This window comes from Myotis nattereri, assembly GCF_964212035.1.
Source record: "Myotis nattereri genome assembly, chromosome: 16".
Lineage (NCBI taxonomy): Eukaryota > Metazoa > Chordata > Mammalia > Chiroptera > Vespertilionidae > Myotis > Myotis nattereri.
In genome coordinates this window covers 32,658,687-32,683,066 of record NC_138091.1, presented here as the reverse complement: position 1 = coordinate 32,683,066, position 24,380 = coordinate 32,658,687, and the positions used below count along the sequence as shown (strand labels likewise).

Sequence of the window (24,380 nt, the reverse complement as noted above, 5' to 3'; positions counted from 1 at the left end):
TGTGGTAGGTCCAAAGATTTCTTTTTTCCCCCCCCGATCTCCAAGGGAGTGTGAAAGACCTTCACGTTACACCCTCTGGACAACTGTGGTGCTGGACCCACTGGTCTCCCTTCTCCTGCTCCTTTTGGCAGCTGTGGCTTTTTCACTTCTTTCTTTTAAATGTGGCTCTTAGTTAAAATAATATTTTAAGGTTACTTTTTTTCCACCATTTATAAGGGTGTGTAGCAGATATATTTTCAGATTTTCTTGATCAATATCTTCTTGTAATAGAAATACTTTCTATAGACTTTTTCTCTTAAAAATCAGCTTAAGTACACAAATACAAAATTGGAGGCCCAATGGGATAGTAACTCATTTATTGCTAGAATTACTGGAATTTTTTAAAACATGCATATACAGATAAATGTGTATTTTGTTTATGTAACATGTTTATATGTTTTAGGCTAGAAACAATTATATGTATGTCCAGTCGGGATTGAGAGTTACTATTATCGCTTATGATTCTAGAAAATACAGTGTGACTTCAGAAAAGAAATTCTCAGTATAATGAAATTAATACTGGTTTCAAATTCAGGTACTGTGGAAAGGGTAATTTTAGTCTTTGAGGACAAAAATAAGACCACTGCTCTAATAATTAGAACTGAGGTTTGTGTGGTTGGTTTTCCTTGTTTTGTGTGGTGTCTTATATTGTCTTGGCATTCAATGTAAAATTCAGTGGGAATCACAGTTTAGTTGTAAGATTTCCTCTGCCTTTCACATGAAGTGGCTGCTTGTCAGAGACATGTTCTTCCCTTCTTTCCTGGCAGGAATGAGTAGCGACAGTGATGTGGAATGTGACACCGAGAACGAGGAGCAGGAAGAGCACACCAGCCTGGGCGGATTCAACGACTCTTTCACAGCACAGCCCCCAGATGAAGGTGCAGAGCCTGGTGTCACTTCACAGAGATGAATAAAGCCAATTCTGCTGCTGCTGCTGCTGATTTGCTTCTGTTCTACTTCTGCTTCTCTTTCTGTTTTAATTATTGTCATTTATGAGACAATACTAATATATATGGGGTAAACTAAATGGTGAGAACTGAAGAAAATTAGTAGGTAATATTTGGCTGGTCAGACACCTAATGGGTGCTACTTACTGAGTGAAGCAGGGGTCGGGAACCTGCTCCAGTGTAGCCTGTGGTCCTTTAAGAATAGCTTTTCTGCCGAAACCGGTTTGGCTCAGTGGATAGAGCGTCGGCCTGCGGACTGAAAGGTCCCAGGTTCGATTCCGGTCAAGGGCATGTACCTGGGTTGCGGGCGCATCCCCAGTAGGAGATGTGCAGGAGGCAGCTGATTGATGTTTCTCTCTCATCGATGTTTCTAACTATCTCTCTCCCTTCCTCTCTGTAAAAAATCAATAAAATATATATAAAAAAAATTTTTTTTAAAAAGAAAAGAATAGCTTTTCTGTTGTAAAGTTATAAAACAGAGTCCATTTGTGGCCTGTGGTACCTACGTACTAGTATTTACTCTCTGCCCATTTGTAGTAGATGTTTGCCAGCCCCTAGGGAGGTTTCAGATGTTTGACTTTTTTCTTTTTAGAAATATTTATAGCCTAGAACTTTTTCTGATTTTTCTAGACATATATGCAGATAACGGAATCATAAGTTATTATTCCCTCCTCCCCCCAAAAATGTCTTAGGGAAAAAACTCACTGAGAGAAACACATTGTTAATATTTTTGGTTTGTTTGAGGTATTAAACATAATGTTTTGTGTATGTATGTATTGCAAAATGATTGCCACAGTAAGTTTAGTTAACATCTATCATCCACTGTTAATTTTATCCAGAGACCTTAATGATCAATCTGAGCATTCAGAAGAATTCCTGGGATGCGAATGTTGCCAGGCTTGTGCTAATTGTCAGCTTTATAGTTTACATATTTCCCTCATGTCCTATCTAGTGTCTAATAGAGAGCCATGCATTTGATGATTTTTAAGTATTAAAACACTTTTAGTAGTTTTTTTCTCCTTCCAAAAGAAGCAGCCAACTTTTGGCAAGTTTTTGAATGCTGATAGGTGTTTGTCGTGATATTTGTATGTGCAATTTAATTGGCTTTACAATACATTTTATGTTTATACAGTCTTCAGAGTGTACATCACCACTTCCTGTTCCTTCTTCAGCTGCCCCCACAGTGTCCCTGGAGGACAAAGTGAGGCAATGCCTTTCATTTTCTATGGATATATGGATATCTATTGCACCTTTCTTTTCTCCTTTATTTCTGCTTGTGTTTGCTTGCACCTGACTCAGGTCACAAATTCCCTAAAGACAGCTTTGTTCACAACCCAGCAAGTCTTTATTGCTTAAATACCATACTTGGTAAGATCATTTAAAGACATGCAAAAAAATACTGGTCATTAGAAAATGTAATGTTTTTCTTTTCTTTTTTATCTTAGATACACATTCCAGTTTTCCTGATGGTGAACAAATAGGCCTTGAAGATCTCAGCTTCAATACTGAAGACAACAGTGGAAGGTAATTTCCAAACCAAGAGAACTGACTTGCAAGCTATCTTGACCCTGAAATTTGCTGTAGTTGGTGCTCAAATTGTCATCTATCAGATTTTGTCTAATTTTTTTTCATCATATCTACCTGAAATGATAATTATGAAACTTTAGAAAGTAGCACAATTCTACTAGAAGACTTTAGTACACAGGAAAAAAAGTGTGGGAAGAATTCTGTGTGATGTAGTAAATAAATATGTAGTCCTTAATTAATTTAGTAAAGTAGTATATTCTTAAAGAGCAGTTTGTCGACTACAACAGAAGAGCAAGTAACTACCGAAAAATGTCCCCAGAGACGTGCATGTGCCCAGTGATGTTCACTACTGGTTCTGTCCTGTTTTTGGCTAGATGCTCAGTTGTGTTTAAGTGACTGGCTTTTGGGTTTTAATCAGTGTATAGTTTCATTAGTGACTGTAGATTAGTGAACAGAAAAATTACTTATGTGTAGATTCTGTCCCGTAGATACTTTATTATGTGAATGACTGAAGTAACACTACACTAACTAAAGTTAACTTATTTATCTTTTCATGTGTTTATTCAAGTGCAGGCACACTGATCAATGGCTCATAATCTTTCTATTGTGTGACTTTTACAAGTGTATTTTTACTAGTAAATAAGTTAATGTGGATTGGTTATATTCCTGGTTACATGAACGCGTATAAGATCATTTAAAGTATCTCATTTTTTTTGCCTCTAAAGTACAAGTATTTAATGTCCTCTTGTTCTCCTTTTTTTCATTAGTTGGACATTGATTGATTTCAATGTCAGGGACATTTAAAGAAATACAAATTGCAGGTTTGCATGAAACTGTGGTATAGGTTTCTTTCATACTTGCAATGAGCCCAAAGTAGTTGCCAAACTTTTGCCATTGTGCTCCTGCACTTGTGTTTGAGCTGCTAGACTGTTGGTGAAAATTACACTGAAAGTTGACTGAGACTATTGAAAAAGCATGAATATATATATACATGTGAGAGGCATCTCATCTGCTTATATTTTACTTAATATTCACTTTTCCATGTCTAATGTGTTGCCGGTTGCTATGATTCATGGTTTGCTTTTGTTCAAAACAGTTTGCTCTTTTTGTTAATAAAATGAACTTGAGAAAATATTATGCCTCTGCAATTTATTAGAAGTGGGACAGGAAGCCTCCTTTTTTATTTTTTCTATTTATATTGCCTGCATATTATAGAGGCTGTTGAGCTCTGTAGACTGTTAGTAAATGCATGGGAAGTTAAGAGACTTATTTATAATGTCCTTAATATGTATGGTTACCTTTTCTCTTTAAAAGTTAATTGAGCCGAAACCGGTTTGGCTCAGTGGGTAGAGCGTCGGCCTGCGGACTGAAGGGTCCCAGGTTCGATTCCGGTCAAGGGCATGTACCTGGGTTGCGGGAACATCCCCAGTGGGAGATGTGCAGGAGGTGGCTGATCGATGTTTCTCTCCCATCGATGTTTCTGACTCTCTATCTCTCTCTCCCTTCCTCTCTGTAAAAAATCAATAAAATATATTTTAAAAAAAAAAAGTTAATTGAAAATATTTAAGAACTATCATCTTAGGAAAAGTAAAAATTTAGCACTTGTTTACTAACATGTTAATTGGCATGCTGTTGTATAATTATTATGTAGTTTGTCATGCAGTGATCTAACATTTTCTATTAGATAGAAATGTGCTCATGGTCATTACATTTTGATGAGATCATATTTTTAATTCAGCTTTTTCTTATCTCTAACTACATTGTAATAGATGAAAATATAATGTAAGAATTTTGCACCTTTAGTGTTGAGAGCAAACCATTGTGAAAAATGAGGTTTTTTTAAAAAATAAATCCATAAACATAAGTGATTGACACTTTGAATCTCTCACTGTCGCCTAGCCATTTCTTGACCTATGTAGTTTTTTTGTTGTTGTTTTTTTGTGTTTTTTTAAATATATTTTATTGATTTTTTACAGAGAGGAAGGGAGAGAGAGAGATAGTCAGAAACATCGATGAGAGAGAAACATCGATCAGCTGCCTCCTGCACATCTCCCACTGGGGATATGCCCGCAACCCAGGTACATGCCCCTGACCGGAATCGAACCCGGGACCCTTCAGTCCGCAGGCTGACGCTCTATCCACTGAGCCAAACCGGTTTTGGCGACCTATGTAGTTTTGATATAGAACTGAGTGCTTTTCCATATGCCTTTGTAATTCTATTTCTTTTCAAAATATGTGAAACTGCATGTGTTTAAGAAATAAGAGAAGCCTGGGAATAGATTCTTCACTTGGGGAAATTTACTTGTAAGAGCTTCTTAGCATGAGTGATTTAGCCATGCGATTTTCTTGGGTCATTAATCTATATACAGTAGTATCCCCTTATCCACAGTTTTGTGTTCCATGATTTCAGTTACCTATGATCCAAAAATATTAAATGGAACATTCCAGATAGAAACATACATTTTAAATTGTGCGCTGTTTTGTAGCGTGATAAAATCTGGTGCCATCCTGCTTTGTGTTGCACCAGCAAGAATTGAGCCCATAGGAAGACTTAAGCAAGGGGTCCCCTGAAATGAGTGGCATCAAGTAGATTCAGGAATAGGTTTGGACTGAAAAATAGAAGAATTACTGGAGAGTATTAATATAATTATTCTATTTTATTGTTGTTAATCTCTTAATCTGCCTAATTTATAAATGAAACTTTAGCATAGATATGTACATATAGGAACATAGTTTGTAATCATACTAGAGGCCCAGTGCACAAAATTCCTGCACGGGTGTGGTCCCTAGGCCTGGCCGACGATCGAAGTGTGAGCGTCTGGCATGGAAGGGCAAGTCCCAGCTGACCTCTGGGCCATGGGCAGCACCTGGGCTCCCATGCGCTCCCCTCCGCCTGAGTCACAGTACCCAAGTCCCCACACGGAGATGCGGTGAGCACAGCCAGATGCCCCGGGCCAGGGTGCAGCATGGGCCTCTGGGCTGCCCAGTGGCGCCACATGGAAGCTAGGTGGGCAGCATGCTCCCTCAGCCTCGCAGACCAGGTCCTGCGTGAACCGGCTCCTGCGGTCCTGGCAGCTGCGGCCCAGCTCACCCGGAAGATGTGGCACGAGTACAGGGCGGGCTCCTCATGGGCGCTCAGCACCTGAGTGCAGTGGGGGGTGGCATGCGAGCCCTGGCGTCCTGGGGGAGGATAGCAGAGGGAGTGAGAGCAAGCTCGGGCAGACATCTCGCATTTTCACCGCACCTCTATCCCCATCACCCCCACCCCCGGTAGCTGGCGAGAGGTCACAGCTGGACACTGATGCCTACCATGTTCCGCGCCTCCCCCTGGTGGTCAGCACACATAATAGCGAGCGGTTGAACTCCCGGTCTCTTGGTCGAACCACCACCAGAGGGGACAATTTGCATATTAGGCTTTTATTATATAGGAAGGGTTCTTAAATTTTGCTCTTATTTTTCATGACCTTGAGGTTTTTAAAATCATTGAATTCCCCAAATTTCATAGTGATACTTAGATCACAGTACACTTGGATCTCAAGTATTTTTTTTTTTTTTTTTTGGCTTTTCTTAACCTCTCAGGTTACTATGTATAAAAACAGTCAGGAGTGCTGCCCTTATTTTAGATGAATGGAGAATTAGTTGAGACCCTTTTAAATTGGTGGAGTTTGAGTTCACTATGTCAGCAAGACTATTTTTGGTTATTAATGGCTATAGGAAAATTAGAAGGTATTACTTGTTATGCTTGCACAATAATTTTGTACGGGAAATTATTTGAACTTAATTGGTATATTATCTTCTGTGTTCAAGGAACCTAACGCATTTATAGCATATTCTGACTCCATGTTTAACAATAAAATCTATCCCTTCAAAAAAACTAAGCTTCTAAAGAAATGATATTAACTACCCTCCTAGTAAAAAAAAAAAATCTCCATTTTTGTAATTAAAGTTGACAACAGGTTTCACCAAAAAAGAAAAACAAATTTGTAAGTACCTAAAGCAGGGATGGGGAACTTCTGGCCCACAGGCCACATAAGGCCTGTGAAATCATTTGATCTGACCCTGCCAAGGCATTAGAAGTGAGTTGGCCAAATATAGTAGTCTAATTTTTAAGTTGATAATTTTGTATGGCTCACGAATGATGCTGTAAATATTCAAATGGCCCTTGGCAGAAACAGGGTTCCCCACCCCTGAACTAAAAGATGAGCTCAGTCCAGCAGGGCCTCAGATAACATCATTTTGTTCGATGGCATAGGGACTAACATAGGAACTCGACTTTTGAGTAGCCTGTGGTAAAATTTGTTTCGTGTTTTTTTTTAATATATTTTATTGATTTTTTGTTTTTTTGGTTTTTTTACAGAGGAAGGGAGAGGGATAGAGAGCCAGGAACATCGATGAGAGAGAAACATTGATCAGCTGCCTTCTGCACACCCCCTTCTGGGGATGTGCCCGCAACCCAGGTACATGCCCTTGACCGGAATCGAACCTGGGACCCGAGTCCACAGGCTGATACTCCATCCACTGAGCCAAACCAGTTAGGGCAAATTTGTTTCGTTTTATGTTGTGTTGTTTTTAATGTTGCAGAACCTACTGATGATGTTAAATAAAAACTTACTGTACTCAAAAGCATTCTCCTATGATGAAGAAAATCATGCCTGTTTTGTTGGGTTCCATCTCACCTCAACTAATGTTTGTGAATTATGAAATAGCAAGAAATATGCAGAATATATATACACATTCACACAATCCATTGAGGAAAATGTCTGGGATTCAATTAGCAAGTTTCTACCTAGCATTCTTTCAAGGGGGAGACAAACAGCTATCTTTGGGCCAAGTCCCTACCACTGTCTGTTTTTGTAAATAAAGTATATTGGACCATAGCCACATCCATTCATCTACAGATTGTCAATAGCTGCTTTTCCCTGCAAAGACAGAGTTGAGTAGCTACTAACAAAACCTGATTCCCAGAGTCTAAAATACTTACTTTCACCTCTTTAAGAGATAGTTTACTGACTTCTGTTCTGTCATTAGAATTTATGGGAGTATCACTTTTTCTCAATATAGAGAAGATAGGGGAATGCTTAAGTTTAAGAAAGCATGATTTTTAAGTCAAAAAAAGATTGAACATTTAATTAGTTATTTGTGCTTAGTTTTGTGGATACAGGATGACGGCTAGGCAGCTGCTATCCCATCATTCTAGAATCATAAACCTACAGATCAAAAAATTTCTTCAAAGATCAAGAACCTGTTAGCTTTTAGTAGTGGGATCTTTGGGAAATGTGATTCCTTCCCTTGTTTCTAGCCGGGTTACATACTAAGTCTGCATCCAAGTCCCCAGTGGTGCCGGGCACCCTCATGCTTCCCTCTTTGATGTGGTGTGCCTGCTTGGGCTGTGCTCAAGTTTAGATAGCAATGAGGGCCGATACCAGTTCTTTTCCCCTCTCCCCATTGGTGGTTCTTGCTCTGGTCTGCAGAAGATCTGGTGCAAATGAGATCTCTCCCATTTTCCCAGGTATAGCTGTCATCACCCACAATCGATATAAGGAACCAATTTCTAACCCGTTGCTCCACTCTGTACCATTACAGAGTCCCCACCTTTAAAAAAAAAGTTCCCTCTTTTGCTGAAGAACATAATTTGTCTTAGTCTTTGCTTCCACCATCACCTTGCTCAGTATTTAATATTTTTATCTTTTCGTTCCTAGAAAATGTCTCCTTAATACTGTTTTCTTTTAGGCCTAAAGATACAGTGGTAACACTTGCATTTTGCACAAGCATATCATTTCTGTACAACTTGGACCAACTGTGTCATTGAACCCTGAAGTAACCTCTGAGGTAGATAAGTTGTGCGTCAGACCATTTTGGCAGGGAAATAGGTTCAGGGAAGTTGTGTGGTTCTCTCAAGGTTCAACACCATTGGCAAGAATGGAAGGAATTGCTAGTCTAGTACTTTTTCCAATTTACCATACTTGAACCAAACGCATCATTTTAAAACCTCATGATTAAAGACCTAAAGATTGTGACTTTTTAAAACGTTTTTAGATGACTTTAGATTTACAAGAGACATGCAAGAAACTTGAGTTCCTGTATGCCTATTACCCAGCTTCTCCTTTTGTTAACATCTTACATAACCACGGAATAGTGAACAAAACAAAGAAATTAGTCGTTTATAATACTGTTAACTAAACTACAGAATTTATTCAGATTTCTCCAGTTAATTTCACTAACACACTTCTTTCTGTTCCAGGATCCAGACCAGGATGCCACAATGCAATTAGTTGTCATGTCTCCTTCCGTCTGTGACAGTTCCTCAGTCTCTTCTTGTTTTTCATGACCTTGACATTGTTGAAGACAACCAGTTATAGTTGACCCTTGAAAAACATGGGTTTGAACTTCACAGGTCCACTTACATGCATGTTTTTTTCCCAATAAGTATATAGTTGGCCCTCTGTGTCTCTGGGTTTTACACCTGCTTATTCAGCCAAGCAAGGATCAAAAACAGTATGCTGACTGTGTGCATTGTTCTTCGACATTTTATATAAGAGACTTGAGCATCCATGGGTTTTGGCGACTGCTGGAACCAATCTCCCACAGATACCCAGGCATGAATAAAGTTTTGGGGGGAGTCAGAAGTTTCGACTGTGTGGGAGGTCACTGCCCCTAACCACTGTCTTGTTCAAGGGTCAACTGTATTTTATAGAATGTTTCTCTATTTGGATTTGTCTGATATTTTCTCATTTTCAGTTGAGCTTGTGTGTTATTGGGAAGGCTACCACAGAGGTGATATACCCTTCCAAGTGCATCGGATCAGGGGCTGTTTGGTGCAGATGCTTATTATTGGTGATGTTAATCTTACTTGGTTATGGTGGTGTCTGTCAAAATTCCCCCCGTTAATATTTTTCCTTTTGTAATTACTAAATATTTATGGCAAATACTTCTCAGACTGTGCAAATATTTCTGTTCTTAACAGCTAATTTTAGCATCCAGTAGTGGATCTTGCCTATGGCAGTTATTACTGCAGTATTCTAATGGTGGTTTGTTATTTCTTCTACATTTATTATTAGAATTCTTAAGGAAAAGTCCCTTCTCCATTTTTCCCCCCAGCTACTTATTTACACGAGTTTTGACTCATGGATATTTATTCTTTGAATTGTGTTCCAGTACTGTCATTATTTTACAGTTCAGTTTGTTCCAGTTTTGGCTATTTGAAGCTCTTTTAGGTTGGCTCCTGTTGTATCCTTTTGATACGTTCCCTGTGTCTCCTTCCTTCCCTCTCTCCCTGTCCTCCCTCTCCTTCCTTCCTTCCTTCCTTCCTTCCCTCCTCCCTTCCCTCCTTCCCTTCTTCCCTCCCTCCCTCCCTCCCTCCTTCTTTCCCTCCCTCCCCCCCCCCCCCTCACAGGATGCTCCAGGCACCCTGCCCCCTTTTTTGGACAATCGTATTTAGAAACAAAGATTTGTTGACCTATACTCTTAAGAGAAACAAATTCACCAACTGCAGTCCAGTGCTTTGTACAGATTTTAGCCTTTGAGTGTGATGTCAAAACACTTTTCCCAAAGTTACTTAGATATTACGATTCAGAGTTACACTAGCTTCTTGTTTCCTAGTCTCTCCAGGGTGATTATGTGGCTCATTTGAATATTGTTAGATTCATCTGTTAATCTGCATTCTGTCTTCCCCCACACATCCTGGTTGGTTTTTTAATTTACATATATTAAATTGCCTTTGTGATATACAGTTCTGTGGCTTTTGACAAATACAGTCATGTATCTGCTACTGTACAGAACAGCTCAATACCCCCAAATTCCCTTGTGTTGGCTCTTTATAGGTAAAATCCCCCACCACCCAGCCCCTGGTAATTCTCTGTCCTTATAGTTTTCTCTTTTCCAGACTCATATAGAATTATTCTAGCCTTTCACTTAGCAAAATGCAGTTAAGTCTCATCCATCTTCTGTAAATTGGTACTTCATTCCTTTTTATTGCCAAGTAATATTTCACTGTATAAATGTTTATTCATTTAACCGTTGAGGGACATTTGGGTTATTTCCAGTCTTGGGGTGATTATGAACTTTATAAACATTTTGTATAGGTTTTTGTGTGAACAGTGATTTCCATAAGGTAATATATGCCTTGGAGTAGGATTGCTGGGTGTGTAATAGAGAATTTGGTTGGCTTTTGTCCCTGGTTCTTGAGATATAGCCTCTTAGTGCTTAGAATTTTCTGAGTGATAGGAGTATGGTTCCTGATAGTTTATGCTAAAGAGATGACTCAGGATGTGGCTGCCATGCCGAAAGACTAACCTTGTAATTAGAAGATCGGGGCTAAGAGTCACATGATATGAGCCTGAATAGTTCGTTCTTATTTCCAGTGAGTCAGTCATGGCCACTGAGTGAAACCCAGTAAGAACTCTGCACACTGAAGCTCTGAATGTGCTTCCCTGCTTGGCAATACTCTGTATTGTCATGTGTTGATGGTTCAGGAGAGTAACATGCCCTGATCAAGGGAGCTTCACATTGGGACTCTCCTACACTTCACCCTATCCAGTGGTTCTCAACCTTCCTAATGCCGCGGCCCTTTAATACAGTTCCTCATGTTGTGGTGACCCCCAACCATAAAGTTATTTTCGTTGCTACTTCATAACTGTAATGTTGCTACTGTTATGAATCGTAATGTAAATATCTTATATGCAGGACGTATTTTCATTGTTTGCGACCCACAGGTTGAGAACCACTGCCTATTGTGTCTCTCCTTTTCCCTGGTTCTGATTTGTATCCTTATAAAAGAATTGTAAGCAATGTATTTTCCTGAGTTCTGAGAGCTGCTCAAGCCAGTTATCAAACCTAATGGGCACTGGTGGGAACTCCCAAATTTGTAGCCAACTGGTGGCCTGGGACTTCCAAACCTGGCATCTGAAGAAAGAGCTGTCTCGTGGAGGACTTTGCCTTTAACCTGTGAAGTTGGTGACAGAAGTCATTTCACTGAGTCATGTGATTTTATAAGAAACTGCTAAACTTTTCCAGAAGTAGCACTGCCATTTTGCATGCCCAACAGCAACATAATGAGGGTACCAGTATCATCCCACAAACACTTGGTCCTGTCATTATTTTTATTTTGAGTTATTCTAGTATGTGTGTAGTGATACTCTAGTAAGTATGTAGTTTGCTAATATTTTGCTGAGGCTTTTTGCATTATATTCACGAGGGATTGTTATTGGTCGATAGTTCTGTTTTCATCTAATTTGGTATCAGATTAATGCTGTCCTAATAAAATGATCATCTCTTTTTCTGAAAGAATGTATAGAATTGGTGTTACCCTTGATCAGAATTTGCCAATGAAACCACTTGGAAGGTGTTGTGTTCCCCCCACCCTGTAGGAGTGTGTTTTTGGTTTTTAGCCTGCTTAGTGTTCTGAACTTCTTGGGTCTATCATCATTTGGTGTCTATCATTAATTTTGGAAAATTCTCAGCCATTGTCTTTCTCTTCTAGGATCCTAATTATGCATATGTTAAACTGATATTGTCCCACAGCTCTTATATGTTCTTCTATGGGTTGTTTCCTTCGGAAAGAGATGTTTCTTTTGAACTAAGTAAATGGTGTATTAGGGGATTTTTTTCAAGTATAAATAATACTATCACAACATTCCTTTTCTTTTATTCCCAGCTTTAGCAAACTTCAAATATGATTCTTTCAGACCTTTGCTTTTTCTCTCAATTCTTGCTTTCTTTCATTTCCATATAAAATCACACTAAGTGCTGAATGAATTTAGGGAATTAGGGGTTCAAGTTCTTTCTGGACTTAGTAGTGGGGAGAAGAGTGTAAACAGTGCAGTTTATTAATTAGATATACTTGTTTTGCATGTTTAATTCCATTCACTTAGATGCAGGTGTGTTGCTTTATTAGCTTCACTTCCACCCCCAACCTTTCTGTCTCTATCTCCTATTAACTCTCTTAACAGCAAACCTCCAGACAGAATTTCAAGTGCAGTTCACCTGATTATTTTCCTTTCTTTACAGTTTAAAACAAAAGGGAAAGAATAAAGTGAAAGGGAAAAACTGGTTGGATGCAGTTTAAAGACTAAAGTAGTTGGTAGATTTGAGGAGTTAACACTTAGCCTTTGGCAGGTCCTGTTCCTCATCTATTTGAGGATACTAACCCCTCTACTTTCCCCCCCCCCCCCCTTTAAACTTACAGGGAAAACATATAGAAGATGAAATACATATCTTATGTATTTTCAGGGAAGGAAATAACAGTTATGGCAACTTTTTAAAAACAATATTTCTACTTTAAAGTTTAAGAAAACTACCACCTCAGGATTTTATTTTCAGTTCTGAGGGAATCAAGCTAAATTCCAGCACTAAATGTATTTCCTTTGGATAAAAAGACAAATGACTAGTGGTTTTAAATTGCTGGGTTTTATTAAGATATTGGCAAAATTTCAACATACTTCTCACCTGAATGAACAGTTTTAATAAATAAAGTATGAAGGATCACTGGTGATTGCGACTGAACTCAAGAGTGAGATGTAGAGCAGGTTCTTAAGTTGATAAATTTACTTGGTAAGAAATGTTTACTTCATTTGCTTCACTCCATAGAGAATTTCTTTGCAGAGAAATGTCATGAACAAGAGGACAAAGCCTGTCTCTCACCAAAGAGCACCCAGAGTAGGTTACTGATGATATATCATTGGGTTATCCAATACATCAGAGTTTACTAGAGTAGTTCCTTTTTCAGAACAACTACTGTGTCAGTCTGGAGTTCCCTATCTTATTTCATATTTCCTAATTAGTACAATAAATAATCTTCAAAATAGAAGATAAAATGCTGCTAGAGGAAGTAACTGTTTTTCAACACAGTACCATTTATCTGGAAAATAGTTGTGTTATAATACTGGTGGTATCTTGTTTTGAAAACATCTAAGCTATTCACAGGTCGGAATAGAAGAGTTGGTGGCTATCACCTTTTATGGCCTTGCTTAGGTGTGAATGACCATTGAGTGAACAAATTATGTTTAAACATCAAAATAATTATTTAGATCACTTTCTTACAAAGCCTTGGCCAGCCTCTGATGGGGAAGGAAGTGCTTGAACCACAGCAGTTTTATCTGTAAACACTGAACTTTCTGTATCGTTTTCATCTGCCCATTGGATGCACTTCTTACTGGCACAGTGTTCCAAAATGGAATGTGATAATCAGGGAGATGCACCGTACCACCATGTGAACATTGTACCGCTATAAATGGTCAGGCTCAATATTGACATTGATGTTGCTGACACTGTCCTTGGAAAAGGTGTTACTTTCAAGATCCTCTTAAATAAAACAGTAACTTTAATTTTATTAAGGACAGTGGATGGCATTTTTAGGCAAAGTAAAGGTATATACATGTGTATTTCCACTGTCCTCTAGTAGAGACCTAACTGGTACTGAGAGCCCCAGTGTTTGATGTGATAGTGCTGCTTAACATCAGCTCTCTCTCAACAGTACACATCCAGAAAGTGAACAAATTAGGGTGATTCCCTTTGAAACTCACAGTGAATGTATAGGCATTTATAATCACTTTAGTTGGTGACTTGAAGTCTGTTTCCCTAACCAATACTATACTTTCTTGTTTACACTGTTTTACTATTTCCTATTCTAACAAAACTAGCAGGCAAACAAATTGATGCAGATCATGTTAAATTCAAAAAGGGATACTGCCACTCTTAAAGACTGAGTGTAGAACTCTCACCACCACTAAATTACACAGTGAGTAAAAGTACAAAACACAGAGTTCACAGATTATACCTCAGCATTAACAGTTAATATATATTATATAGATACTTTTATATCTATCTAATATTTTTACAATCACCAGATACACCATCTTAAAGTACAAGTTACAGAAATGTGTAAAAACCATTAGTTAGAGGATACTTATTGCTCACATCAGCAAGCAGCAAATAAGGGCACAGGATTTGAACCGAAGGGAACTACTTTCTATCACCAGTGGCATTAAGATATAACACTGCACTTCACAAAGAACTGCTTTTATCTGGTTTATAGAACCAAGAGCAGCATATATCAGACCAATAACCACTACTTTAATATGTATTATAGAATTTTAAAGGACTTACCTTACAAATGGTACCTAACTACTCTATAAATATGCATGTGGACAAATGAAAATTTGCTATTTTTTACAATACTGTTTCATAACTTGATCATACTAGAACTACTTTGCTTTATTTTCTAGAGGGCTACTGGTATGAAAATGGAGTTAACACTGCTTATGTAGTCAAACCTACAAGATCCAGACCCCTTAAGATGTGGTCTGTGTTCATCCCAATTTCATCCAACCATTTTCCCCCACTGAAAAATAATATCACTTGTACCTTATTTCCTCTCACCAGCTTCATTCTGATCAAAACATTAGTTATAAAAAAATCTTAATTTCTTTTTTAACTTAGCTAAATGCTGGACTATAACATACCAATATTCTGCTGCCTCTGTTTTCTTATCTCCTTAGATAATTGGATTCGAAACTGATACTGCACCTGATGGGTTGTTAACAAGATCTAGGCTTGAGAAAATGAAAGATGTGAGTGAGGTGCATGGGGGGGTGGGGGGTGTTCAAAAATATCAGGCTGGTGAGATTCTGGTCACAAGCCTCGAGAAAAGAATGACTTCAAACCAAGGGAAAACAAATACTGAAAATGTCTAATTACATTCAATTTTTTAAAATAAAATCTGTAAATTAATGATGTGATCATCACTAAAGTGAAGCCGTTTTTACCCAAAGTATCTGATTTTAAAATCCAGGGATTTTACTCCTCCATTGTGGATCTGGAGAACATAAAGTAATTGCATTATGTACAAACATGGTTAGGCATTGGGCGCTTCTCAGCAAGAGTATCCAGTATCTCATAGTATGAGTGATGAGCACTATAGCAGGTACCTCCTGTCCACTGGCTTGTCTGGTCCACAGTTGACTAGGGGAGGGTAACATGTCATGTGGAGACATTCATGATTCTCAGAATCAGGCTGCTTCATTGAGTGAATCTGATTATTACTCTATTTGCTGCCTTTAGTTGAAGATGTGCTTCTGACTTGAAACTGCAGAAATGGCAAAAAGCAGACAATTTTAAAATATAAATACATATTGAAATGAGAGATACACATTCTCTCTGCATGAAGTTGCATGTAGCAGAACTCTGGGGTGTTCTCCATTTCTAACTAAGCAGACCTTGGTCTCGGTAATCTGTACTCTCCCTTGTCCTTGGCCTCCAGGCTCGCTTAAGCAGTACTTTCAACCTCTCACACCAATTCATTCCCTTGGGGGAAACAGTTTTAGAGAAGTTAAAACTCGTTATTTTTTATTCTCCAAAACCACTTATTTTTGTTAATCCTCACCTGAGGATATTTATTGAGTTTTAGAGAGAGTAGAAGGGAGGGGAAGAGAGAGTGACACATCAATTGGTTGCCTCCCACATGCCCCCGACCAGGGCAGGAGACCGAGCCTGCAACTGAGGTACATGCCCTTGACTAGAATCAAATCTGGGACCCTTCAGTCTGTAGGCCGACGCTCTAGCCACTGAACCAAACCAGCTAGGGCACCACTTCTTATTTGATAGTGGTATATGGCTTTGCTGTCTTTGACCTTTAAAAAGGCGGGGGGAGGGTAGAAAAAATAGCAATGCTATTCTATTTTCTTTTCAAATGTACCTGACATCTCCATTAAACCAGTGTTATTCCTGAGATGAAGGTACAATGAAAAACATGTTAGCATCATAGGTTGAAACCAGTTGACAGTGGTCTTCTGACAAATAATAAAAATTCCACCAAAAGCACCATAACAGGTTATGAAACTCCCAAATAGCTACAGCCCTGGGAAATAACTTAAAAAGCTTTGTCCTTTATGTTACAGAAAAGAAAAAAAAAATCAGTAAATCTTTATGCTGCCTCACAAGTCTGAAAATAAGACATTTTTACACTAGGTTTCTACTTCCATTGTTACCAATTAAAACCCGTATGGCTTATAGTCTTTTACTTACCAAAAAAGTGGGGAAGGTAGGGTTTTCCCTCATAGTCCCGAGTCTTTTGAGGAACAATCCTCAACTAAATCAATTCTACATTGTTTTCCAAAGATATATTAGGCATATCAGACCATATTTCAACACTGTATCCTGACAAAAAATAAGTACCTTGCAAGCTTCCACTAATGGTGTGAAGAGGCAGTGGGGAGGGGTTGTATGTAGATGTGGATACATTACAGGGATCAGTTGTATAATTTTGCTAATGAAACTGCCAAAAAACTTCTTTTGATTGAAATCACTATTTTGAGTTTCCTAGAGATCTATTTACATTTAAGAATTGAGCCATTTATGATTTCATAATGAACACATATTTCAGAAATGTCTACCTTGTTTCTACTCTGATGGTGGTTTTATTGGGGGAGAGCTAGCTAGCCTACTCTAAAGACAAGGTATTATATTTTACAGCTCCAGGGAAGATCTGGGTATGGAATATCATTACTCTTTCTGAGCTTCCTCATGTTTTCATTATACTCTTTCCAACTATCTTGCCTCCATGGAAGAGAACTTCTTAACATCCTATTTCTTTTCCCACCTGAAGTAAGTGAAAATAGGCTTGTGCCTATTTTGTGGGAAGGCTCTTGAGCAGGAAGGAATGAATTAAACTTTGGATTAAACCTGAATCCATGCCACCTCTTTGAGAAGTGATAGCGTAAATGAGATAATCTAGAAACTCTATTTCCCAGGAATTTTAACTGTTCATTTTCCAACCTAGAACAGACAGGAGACACACTCTCCATTCTGTATATCTGCTGCCCTGTTGCACCCAAATTAAAGGAAGAGGGAAACTCTCCAGCACCGCTCCATTCAGACAATGATTGAACGGATTCATTCTCCATTATTAGCTCATTAATAAGATTTGCTTTCTTTGGTGCACCAGGACCAAACATCTCAACTGGTGGCAAAAACTGAGCACTGTGAAGTTTGCTTGCTTCTACTTGTGTGAGATCTAGGTAGCCCGGGTCTTCCAGCACGTTGATTTGGGACCCTGGGCTCAGGCTAGTTCTGTCAGTGAATGAATCCACACGCCCATCATAACCTAGGTCGGCTGGTGCTGAGCACTGGTGCTGAGGCCAAGGGCGTTTGCACTCTCCATGATTTTCCTTATCATCCCCACCATCTTCTTGCCCTCCTTGAAAGGAGTTCTCTGTCCAGTCTGATTCCTCACTAACATTTTCAGCTTTGTTCATGTCCCTCAGGAAAACCACAATAACTGTGATGTTATCACTTGACCCAGCATCGCGAGCTGACGCCACTAATTTGTGGGCAACCATGCTGCTGTCTCCATTATTCTCCTTCAAGTGATCAGATACAACTTTCACTGCCTCATCAGGGTTCACGGTGTCATAGAAGCCATCGCAGGCCAGAATGAGGTAGTCTTCAGTTCCATCCAACACAGTAGAGGCGGAATCTGCATCCCCACAGATATATGGCTTATGTTCAGCGTCTCCTGTGGGAATTAGAACACAGGTCAGATTTTGGTTTACCTTGCTTGTAAGAATGTGGATGGCCAATGCTATGACTCTGACTACATTCTGTGATCTGAATTACTGGAAATAATTTATAATCTAGTTTGAGAGAATACTTGAATTCTCTGTTAATCAGATGCTGCTTATGCCTCACTCTCAGTTGTGTAATTGCCATTAACTGGGCTTAATTTCTTATCTAGCTTAGACTCTGAATTTTATGTCCTAGCTATGACATGGGCTTAGCTGAGCATGGCAACAAATGTAACATCTAAATTTGTTGCTGTACTGGAAACTTGAGTCCTGCGTAGGAAAACGTTGTGGATTTAGTAGATCTTTTCTTTTACTGGTGGTTAACTTCAATCAATTGAGATTTGAGAACAGGTCCACACTGAAAAACAAACCAAAGTTCTGATCACTTCTTTTTATTAAACACTTACTTCTTATTATATCCTTATTTAGAAATCAAGTTTCATGCTGTGAACACAAAGGAAGGCTTGAGTTACAAGGGATTTTTAAAAATCAAGTCCAACTCCCACAAGCCAGGAAAAGTCATCCCAAGCCTCAGACAAGTGAACTAGAATGTTAGGCTCAATTCCCAGTCCAATTTGCTTTCTATTTTTTAAATTCTGCTTTGTTTATTACTTCTAGGGAACAGTCAGAATGTGTATGATCATTTTTCTCATCTTCAGGGACTACCGTATTCTTGCTTTTTTCTTCAAATTGTTTCTGATCATCCCCCTTCTATCTTTATTACTATTACTCATCCTTCACACCTGTGAACAACTATACGCACCCCCAAAACCCTATTTGCTCAGCTCATCCACTTACAGAATGACATTTTAGCTGGGCCTTGAAGAAGTTATCACCAGGCAGATAAGGGTTCTGGGTTGAGGGAACTGTTAGAGACTAATATGTAGTTGAATATAGGGTGCTGGGAGTACAGACAGACTGGAGACCTTAGGGCCACACACCGAGGTAGGTTTCCATCACAGATTATGAAGACAAGCCATCATCTATAGTGCAGTTTGGAACTTCCAGATCCAGAGCACTTCCAACTCCATTCATTGTTTTTGTTTGTTTGTTTGTTGTTTTAAAATATATTTTATTGCAGAGAGGAAGGGAGAGGGATAGAGAGTTAAAAACATCATGAGAGAGAAACATCGATCAGCTGCCTCCTGCACACCCCCTACTGGGGATGTGCCCGCAACCAAGGTATATGCCCTTGACCGGAATCGAACCCGGGACCCTTCAGTCTGCAGGCTGACACTCTATCCACTGAGCCAAACCAGTTAGGGCTACATTCACTGTTTACATTCATTGTTTTCCTTAGGGATTTGGAGAGAACTAGCAAAAAGGGTCCTTACCCTATTAGGTAACCAAATAGATTATTACTTACAACAAGGGATACTCATTTCTTAACATTAAAAACAAACAAACAGAGTATTAAGCAGTAATTCTTAGATTAGGGCATCATAATGCATTGATAATACTTTTTAAAAATTTATAAAGTGCTTTTATCATTTGTAAAGCAGTGACAGACATAGCTTAGTGGTTTAAGGATGCCAGCATGAGTCACAACTACCTGGGTCCAAATCCTAGCACTTGTTAAAAACCCTCATCAATTATTAGCCTTTCCATTGCACTAAAACTGGACATTTTGAGAAGTGGAAGATAAAATAAAGATAAATATACTTAAGTGATCTGGCTATATTGTCACTGTTTCTGGTATCTGATATAGGTTTCCCCCAATGTTTCACATTCCTTTTTAATCCTCAAGTAGACCCAGAAAGCTGAATAGGAACCCTATGGAGAACTCCGCTAGCACCAACAGTGGGCCACATGCCCCACCCAGCATTTTGAAAGGGATACCCTAAAAAAAATACTGAATATATTTACCTGCCTTAGTTTATCTACAAGGTAAACTATCTTTTTCATACAGTAACCAGAACTGTCTTCCTCAAGCATGGTTTGATTTAGTCAGTTTCACTTCTATACTATGATGCCTTTTATTTTATATTTTATTGATTTTTTACAGAGAGGAAGGGAGAGAGAGAGTCAGAAACATCGATGAGAAAGAAACATCGATCAGCTGCCTCCGGCACATCTCCCACTGGGGATGTGCCCACAACCCAGGCACATGCCCCTGACCGGAATCGAACCCGGGACCTTTCAGTCCGCAGGCCGACGCTCTATCCACTGAGCCAAACCGGTTTTGGCCTATGATGCCTTTTAATTAGCTAGTTTATAAAAACTAGTTAAAACTTCCAATCATGGGGTTCAGTGTCCTCCACCAATCTACTTCACAAATCTCCCCCTCTGCTACTTCACCTCACTGTATTGTTATCATTATTTTCTGAATTCCAACTCTAAAAATAAATGTGATCTGAGTCATGCTGTTCCCAAAAATCTTGTTTTAGTGTGTCAAGTAAAAGGCTACTGCAACTGTTAGTTTAGAACAGAACATACAAAGAATTTGCAAAAGAAATGCTGCCAGAATTCTGGCTTTTCACTTGCTCTACTGTTGGATGTCAAATTCATGACATTTCACCCCCAATTTGGTAGGAGGTCATGATTATCCATTTCATGGCAGAAATGGCAACATCCTTTTGTCTTCAACATCCTCTCTCCATATGCTAGGAAACATCATGCTTCAGTCAACTTTGGATCATACATTTGAAGGGCTTTAAAGCTTTTAATTTTCAAAGCTTTAAGAGTCATTTTTTCCTAAGCAGAGGTCAACTTAGGAACTCTGCTTAGGAATCCTTTTTCTTGTCCACATTTAACACTCTATTTTATGCCATGAGCTTTCTAAATCTCTCATTTTCAACTCCCTCTTCCAATTAAACTACTGGATTGGGTAGATGGCCTAATTTCCTACTTCAAGGATAATTTGAGTTTATTAATCCTGAATTTCCTCAATTCCTCTCCACCCATTTCTTCTGTTTGTTTGGTTTTTTTTAATCTGTAGATTCACCCATATCAGCTACCATTTCTCAGAGTAAAAGGTGTCCATTCCCTTCTCAAAGCTAACCTGTGCATTTGGACCCTGGCTTCTCTCTCTCCCCTGTTCAATTTCTCTACTACTTGCTCTCTTCCTTAATTGTATAAACAGGGTCTGATCTAAAATCTCACCTAAAAAAAAAAAAAAAACAATGAAAGCAACACTTTCCCAAATCAGCTTTTCCCTCAAGTCACCACACTGTCTCCCTTCACCACCATATTGTCCAAGAAACCAAATCTGCACATGCTCCTTCCTGTTACTGCTCATTTTCCCTCACCTGATTGTTTTCTGCTTTGTGTGCCTACTGATCCAACACATTTATCTCAGATGTTACCAATCATAGTAAGCCTTCATTTAATGTCATCTATAGGTTTCTGTGACTAAGTGAAATGATAAAAGGAAACCAGTTTTACCTTAGGCCAGTGGTCCGCAAACTCATTAGTCAACAGAGAGCCAAATATCAACAGTACAACGATTGAAATTTCTTTTGAGAGCCAAATTTTTTAAACTTAAACTATATAGGTAGGTACATTGTTACTAACTTAATTAAGGTACTCCTAAGCTGGCCTTTGCTAAAAACATCCTCAATCTGATGAGGTACGTTCGCTGAGGTCGACCCCTTCCAACTCTCCCATCTACACTCGTCTTGTATACTTGTTTCGTCTATCAGATAGACTCCATCTCCTTTCGTTCATCCTCTCTATATGTCCAAACCATCTCAACATACCTTTCTCAATCCTCGACACTACATCTTTCACTCCACAATGTTCCTAAAATTAACTTAATAAACTACTTTTGTAACCCGCGCGCGATTTGCAGACGTGACTAGCACTAACCACTGCACAATGAGACTGCTGACTGGCTCACTCAACTCGTGCATGAATCGCGCGCGCCTCCCCCGCGATGCGCTGCGTCTCCCGTTGCCCGACCCACTGACACCCCCCACTACTTCTAATGCCACTTCTTCAAAATAGACTCGCCCAGGCCGAAAACCGACTTCTGAGCATGGGCCACAAAGATTCAATCGCGCCTGCACGTGGTATTTTGTGGAAGAGCCACATTCAAGGGGCCAAAGAGCCGCATGTGGCTTGCGAGCCGCGGTTTGCCAACCACTGCCTTAGAATACAAAGAAGAGCAAGTTCATACAGCATCTCATTAACGTTATAACAAAATGACAATAAACAGAACATAATGCAAGGACCTGTTGTATTCCCTATTTTCAAAATTCCAGGTCTTATTTTTAATATATTTTATTGATTTTTTACAGAGAAAAAGGGAGAAGGATAGAAAGTCAGAAACATCGATGAGAGAGATCGATCAGCTGCCTCCTGCACGCCCCACAGTGGGGACGTGCCTGCAACCAAGGTACATGCCCTTGACCGGAATCAAACCTGGGACCCTTGAATCCGCAGGCCGACGCTCTATCCACTGAGCCAAACCGGTTCGGCCAGGTCTTATTTTTTTAACCCACTTCTCACTTGACCTCTGCAGCACTTGACCCTGTTCACTACTTTCTCCTAGAAACCCTCTTCCCCTAGCGTCTGAGATACCCCACTTCTAAAACCCTCAACCCCTCTTTATTTTCTTCACTCGCTCCTTAACAATTGCACTAACAGCACAGCTGGTGTGACTCAGTGGTTGAGCGTCAGGTCACTGTGTGATTCTTGGTCAGGGCACATGCCCAGGTTGCAGGCTTGATCCCCAGTAGGGGGCATGCAGGAGGCAGCCAATCAATAATTCTTTCTCATCGATGTTTTTATCTGCCTCTCCCTTCTCTCTGAAATCAATAAAAATATATTTTAAAAAATAATAATTGTACTAACAGCTCTGGCCCATGTAGCTTAGTTGTTGGGCATCTTCCTGTGCACCAAAGAGTTGCCAGCTGGAGCACGTGCCTATGGTATGGCCGGTCCCTGGTTGGGGGCGTGCAGGAGGTAGCCGATTGCTTCACTCTCACATCGATGTTTCTCTTCCCCTCACCCTTTCTCTCTCTCTCTCAAAGTCAATTTTAGAATCTTAAATAAAAATAGCACTAACAATCACTGTTTACGACTGACATACAGAACTCTGAGTGTGTGCATGTACTGTGCTATTTAATACAAGAACTTCATAACTTAGGTACTGTTACTGTTCACACATTACAAAAAACAAATAGAAACCGAGAAATAAACTTCCCAAGGCCCACAGCTTGTAACGTGGCATATCCAAGATACAAACCCAGAGAGCTGACTTCATTATGTTATTCTACCTTAAGGAATGAGGCTCTCTCTTTCCATACTACAGGTTTTTCTTGGGCAATGTCATCCATACCAATAGTTTCAACTAATATATATGTTACTTCAGAGGTTGCATATATTATTGCCAAAATGGGATGAGTTCCCAAATCTCTATCTCCAATTCAGAGGAACCTAGAATATAAAATATATCCAAAATGAACTCATCATCTGCCCTGCTCCCCACCCACCAAATTGCTGCTGCTTTATTACAAATACTTTATCTTCTCAGTCACACAAGTCAGAAACCTGGAAGTTAGCTTTCCTCTTCCCCCACAAACTGTCATTTCTGTCCCATCAATTTATACCCTCCTCTGTATCCCTTTTTAGCTGCCTCATCTCTGTAAAAATGTTACCAATAGCTTCCTGAATGATCATTCATCTAGGTTTTCTACTCTAGACTGTCTTACAAACCATTACAAATATAACTACAAACCAGATCATATGGGCCCCCCTGCTTATCACCTGGTAAAACCCAGACTACTTAGTCCCTTCACAACTTAGCACCAGCACTTCCACCTCTGCTCCAGCCTCTGTTCCTAAAACACAACGCTCTTTCAGACGCCCATGTATTTATATCCCCCTGTACCTGGGATTTCCTCCCTGAATATTACCCTCCATGCCCAACACAAAAGTCACTTCCTCTGTGAAGTCTGCTTATTCTGTCCTAGACTGTCACTTAGTCAAGGGCATTCTCCCCCTGCTTTAGTTTCCCATGTGTTATATTTTTAGAAACAAGTATCTCCCTAGTAAAGCTGGTTCTATAACAGGCATTAAAGGTACCTCTCAAACACTGGCAAAGATGGGAAGATCAAGAGGAAGAGGTCTTTGGTTGGAATTGTCAAAAAATAATTCTATATAGAATGTTTTAGAAATGGGAAGTTTTCCCTATTTGGCCTTATGCCAGAGTTCCTAATAACCCCCTCAGTCATAAGATAAAGCCAACTTTCACTTTTTTAGGAGATATTTGCAGAATTTTTCTTTCTCTCTCAGCCTTCTGCTACCCACATTTGGGCCACTTCACAGCTTGCCAGTACCTTCCCAAAGAGTGGGAGGAACAACTCAC

At 39.4% G+C, this 24,380-nt stretch overlaps 2 protein-coding genes across 2 annotated transcripts in view; one reads left to right on the top strand and one right to left on the bottom strand.

Moving 5' to 3' along the window:
* TRIM37 (tripartite motif containing 37) overlaps positions 1-9,443 on the top strand; it is an 81,610-nt gene extending 72,167 nt beyond the window's left edge. The window contains exons 23-25 of the mRNA XM_081108767.1: positions 807-917; positions 2,432-2,510; positions 8,755-9,443. Of these exons, the coding sequence (XP_080964893.1) occupies positions 807-917; positions 2,432-2,510; positions 8,755-8,785 (221 nt within the window). The 3' untranslated portion in view covers positions 8,786-9,443. The remainder of the gene's footprint in view (positions 1-806; positions 918-2,431; positions 2,511-8,754) is intronic.
* Positions 9,444-16,389: 6,946 nt separating this feature from the next.
* Positions 16,390-24,380, bottom strand: part of PPM1E (protein phosphatase, Mg2+/Mn2+ dependent 1E) — a gene marked incomplete at its 5' end in the record, with an annotated part of 94,592 nt that continues 86,601 nt past the window's right edge. The window contains one exon of the mRNA XM_081108768.1: positions 16,390-18,021. Coding sequence (XP_080964894.1) covers positions 16,967-18,021 — 1,055 coding nt within the window. The 3' untranslated portion in view covers positions 16,390-16,966. The remainder of the gene's footprint in view (positions 18,022-24,380) is intronic.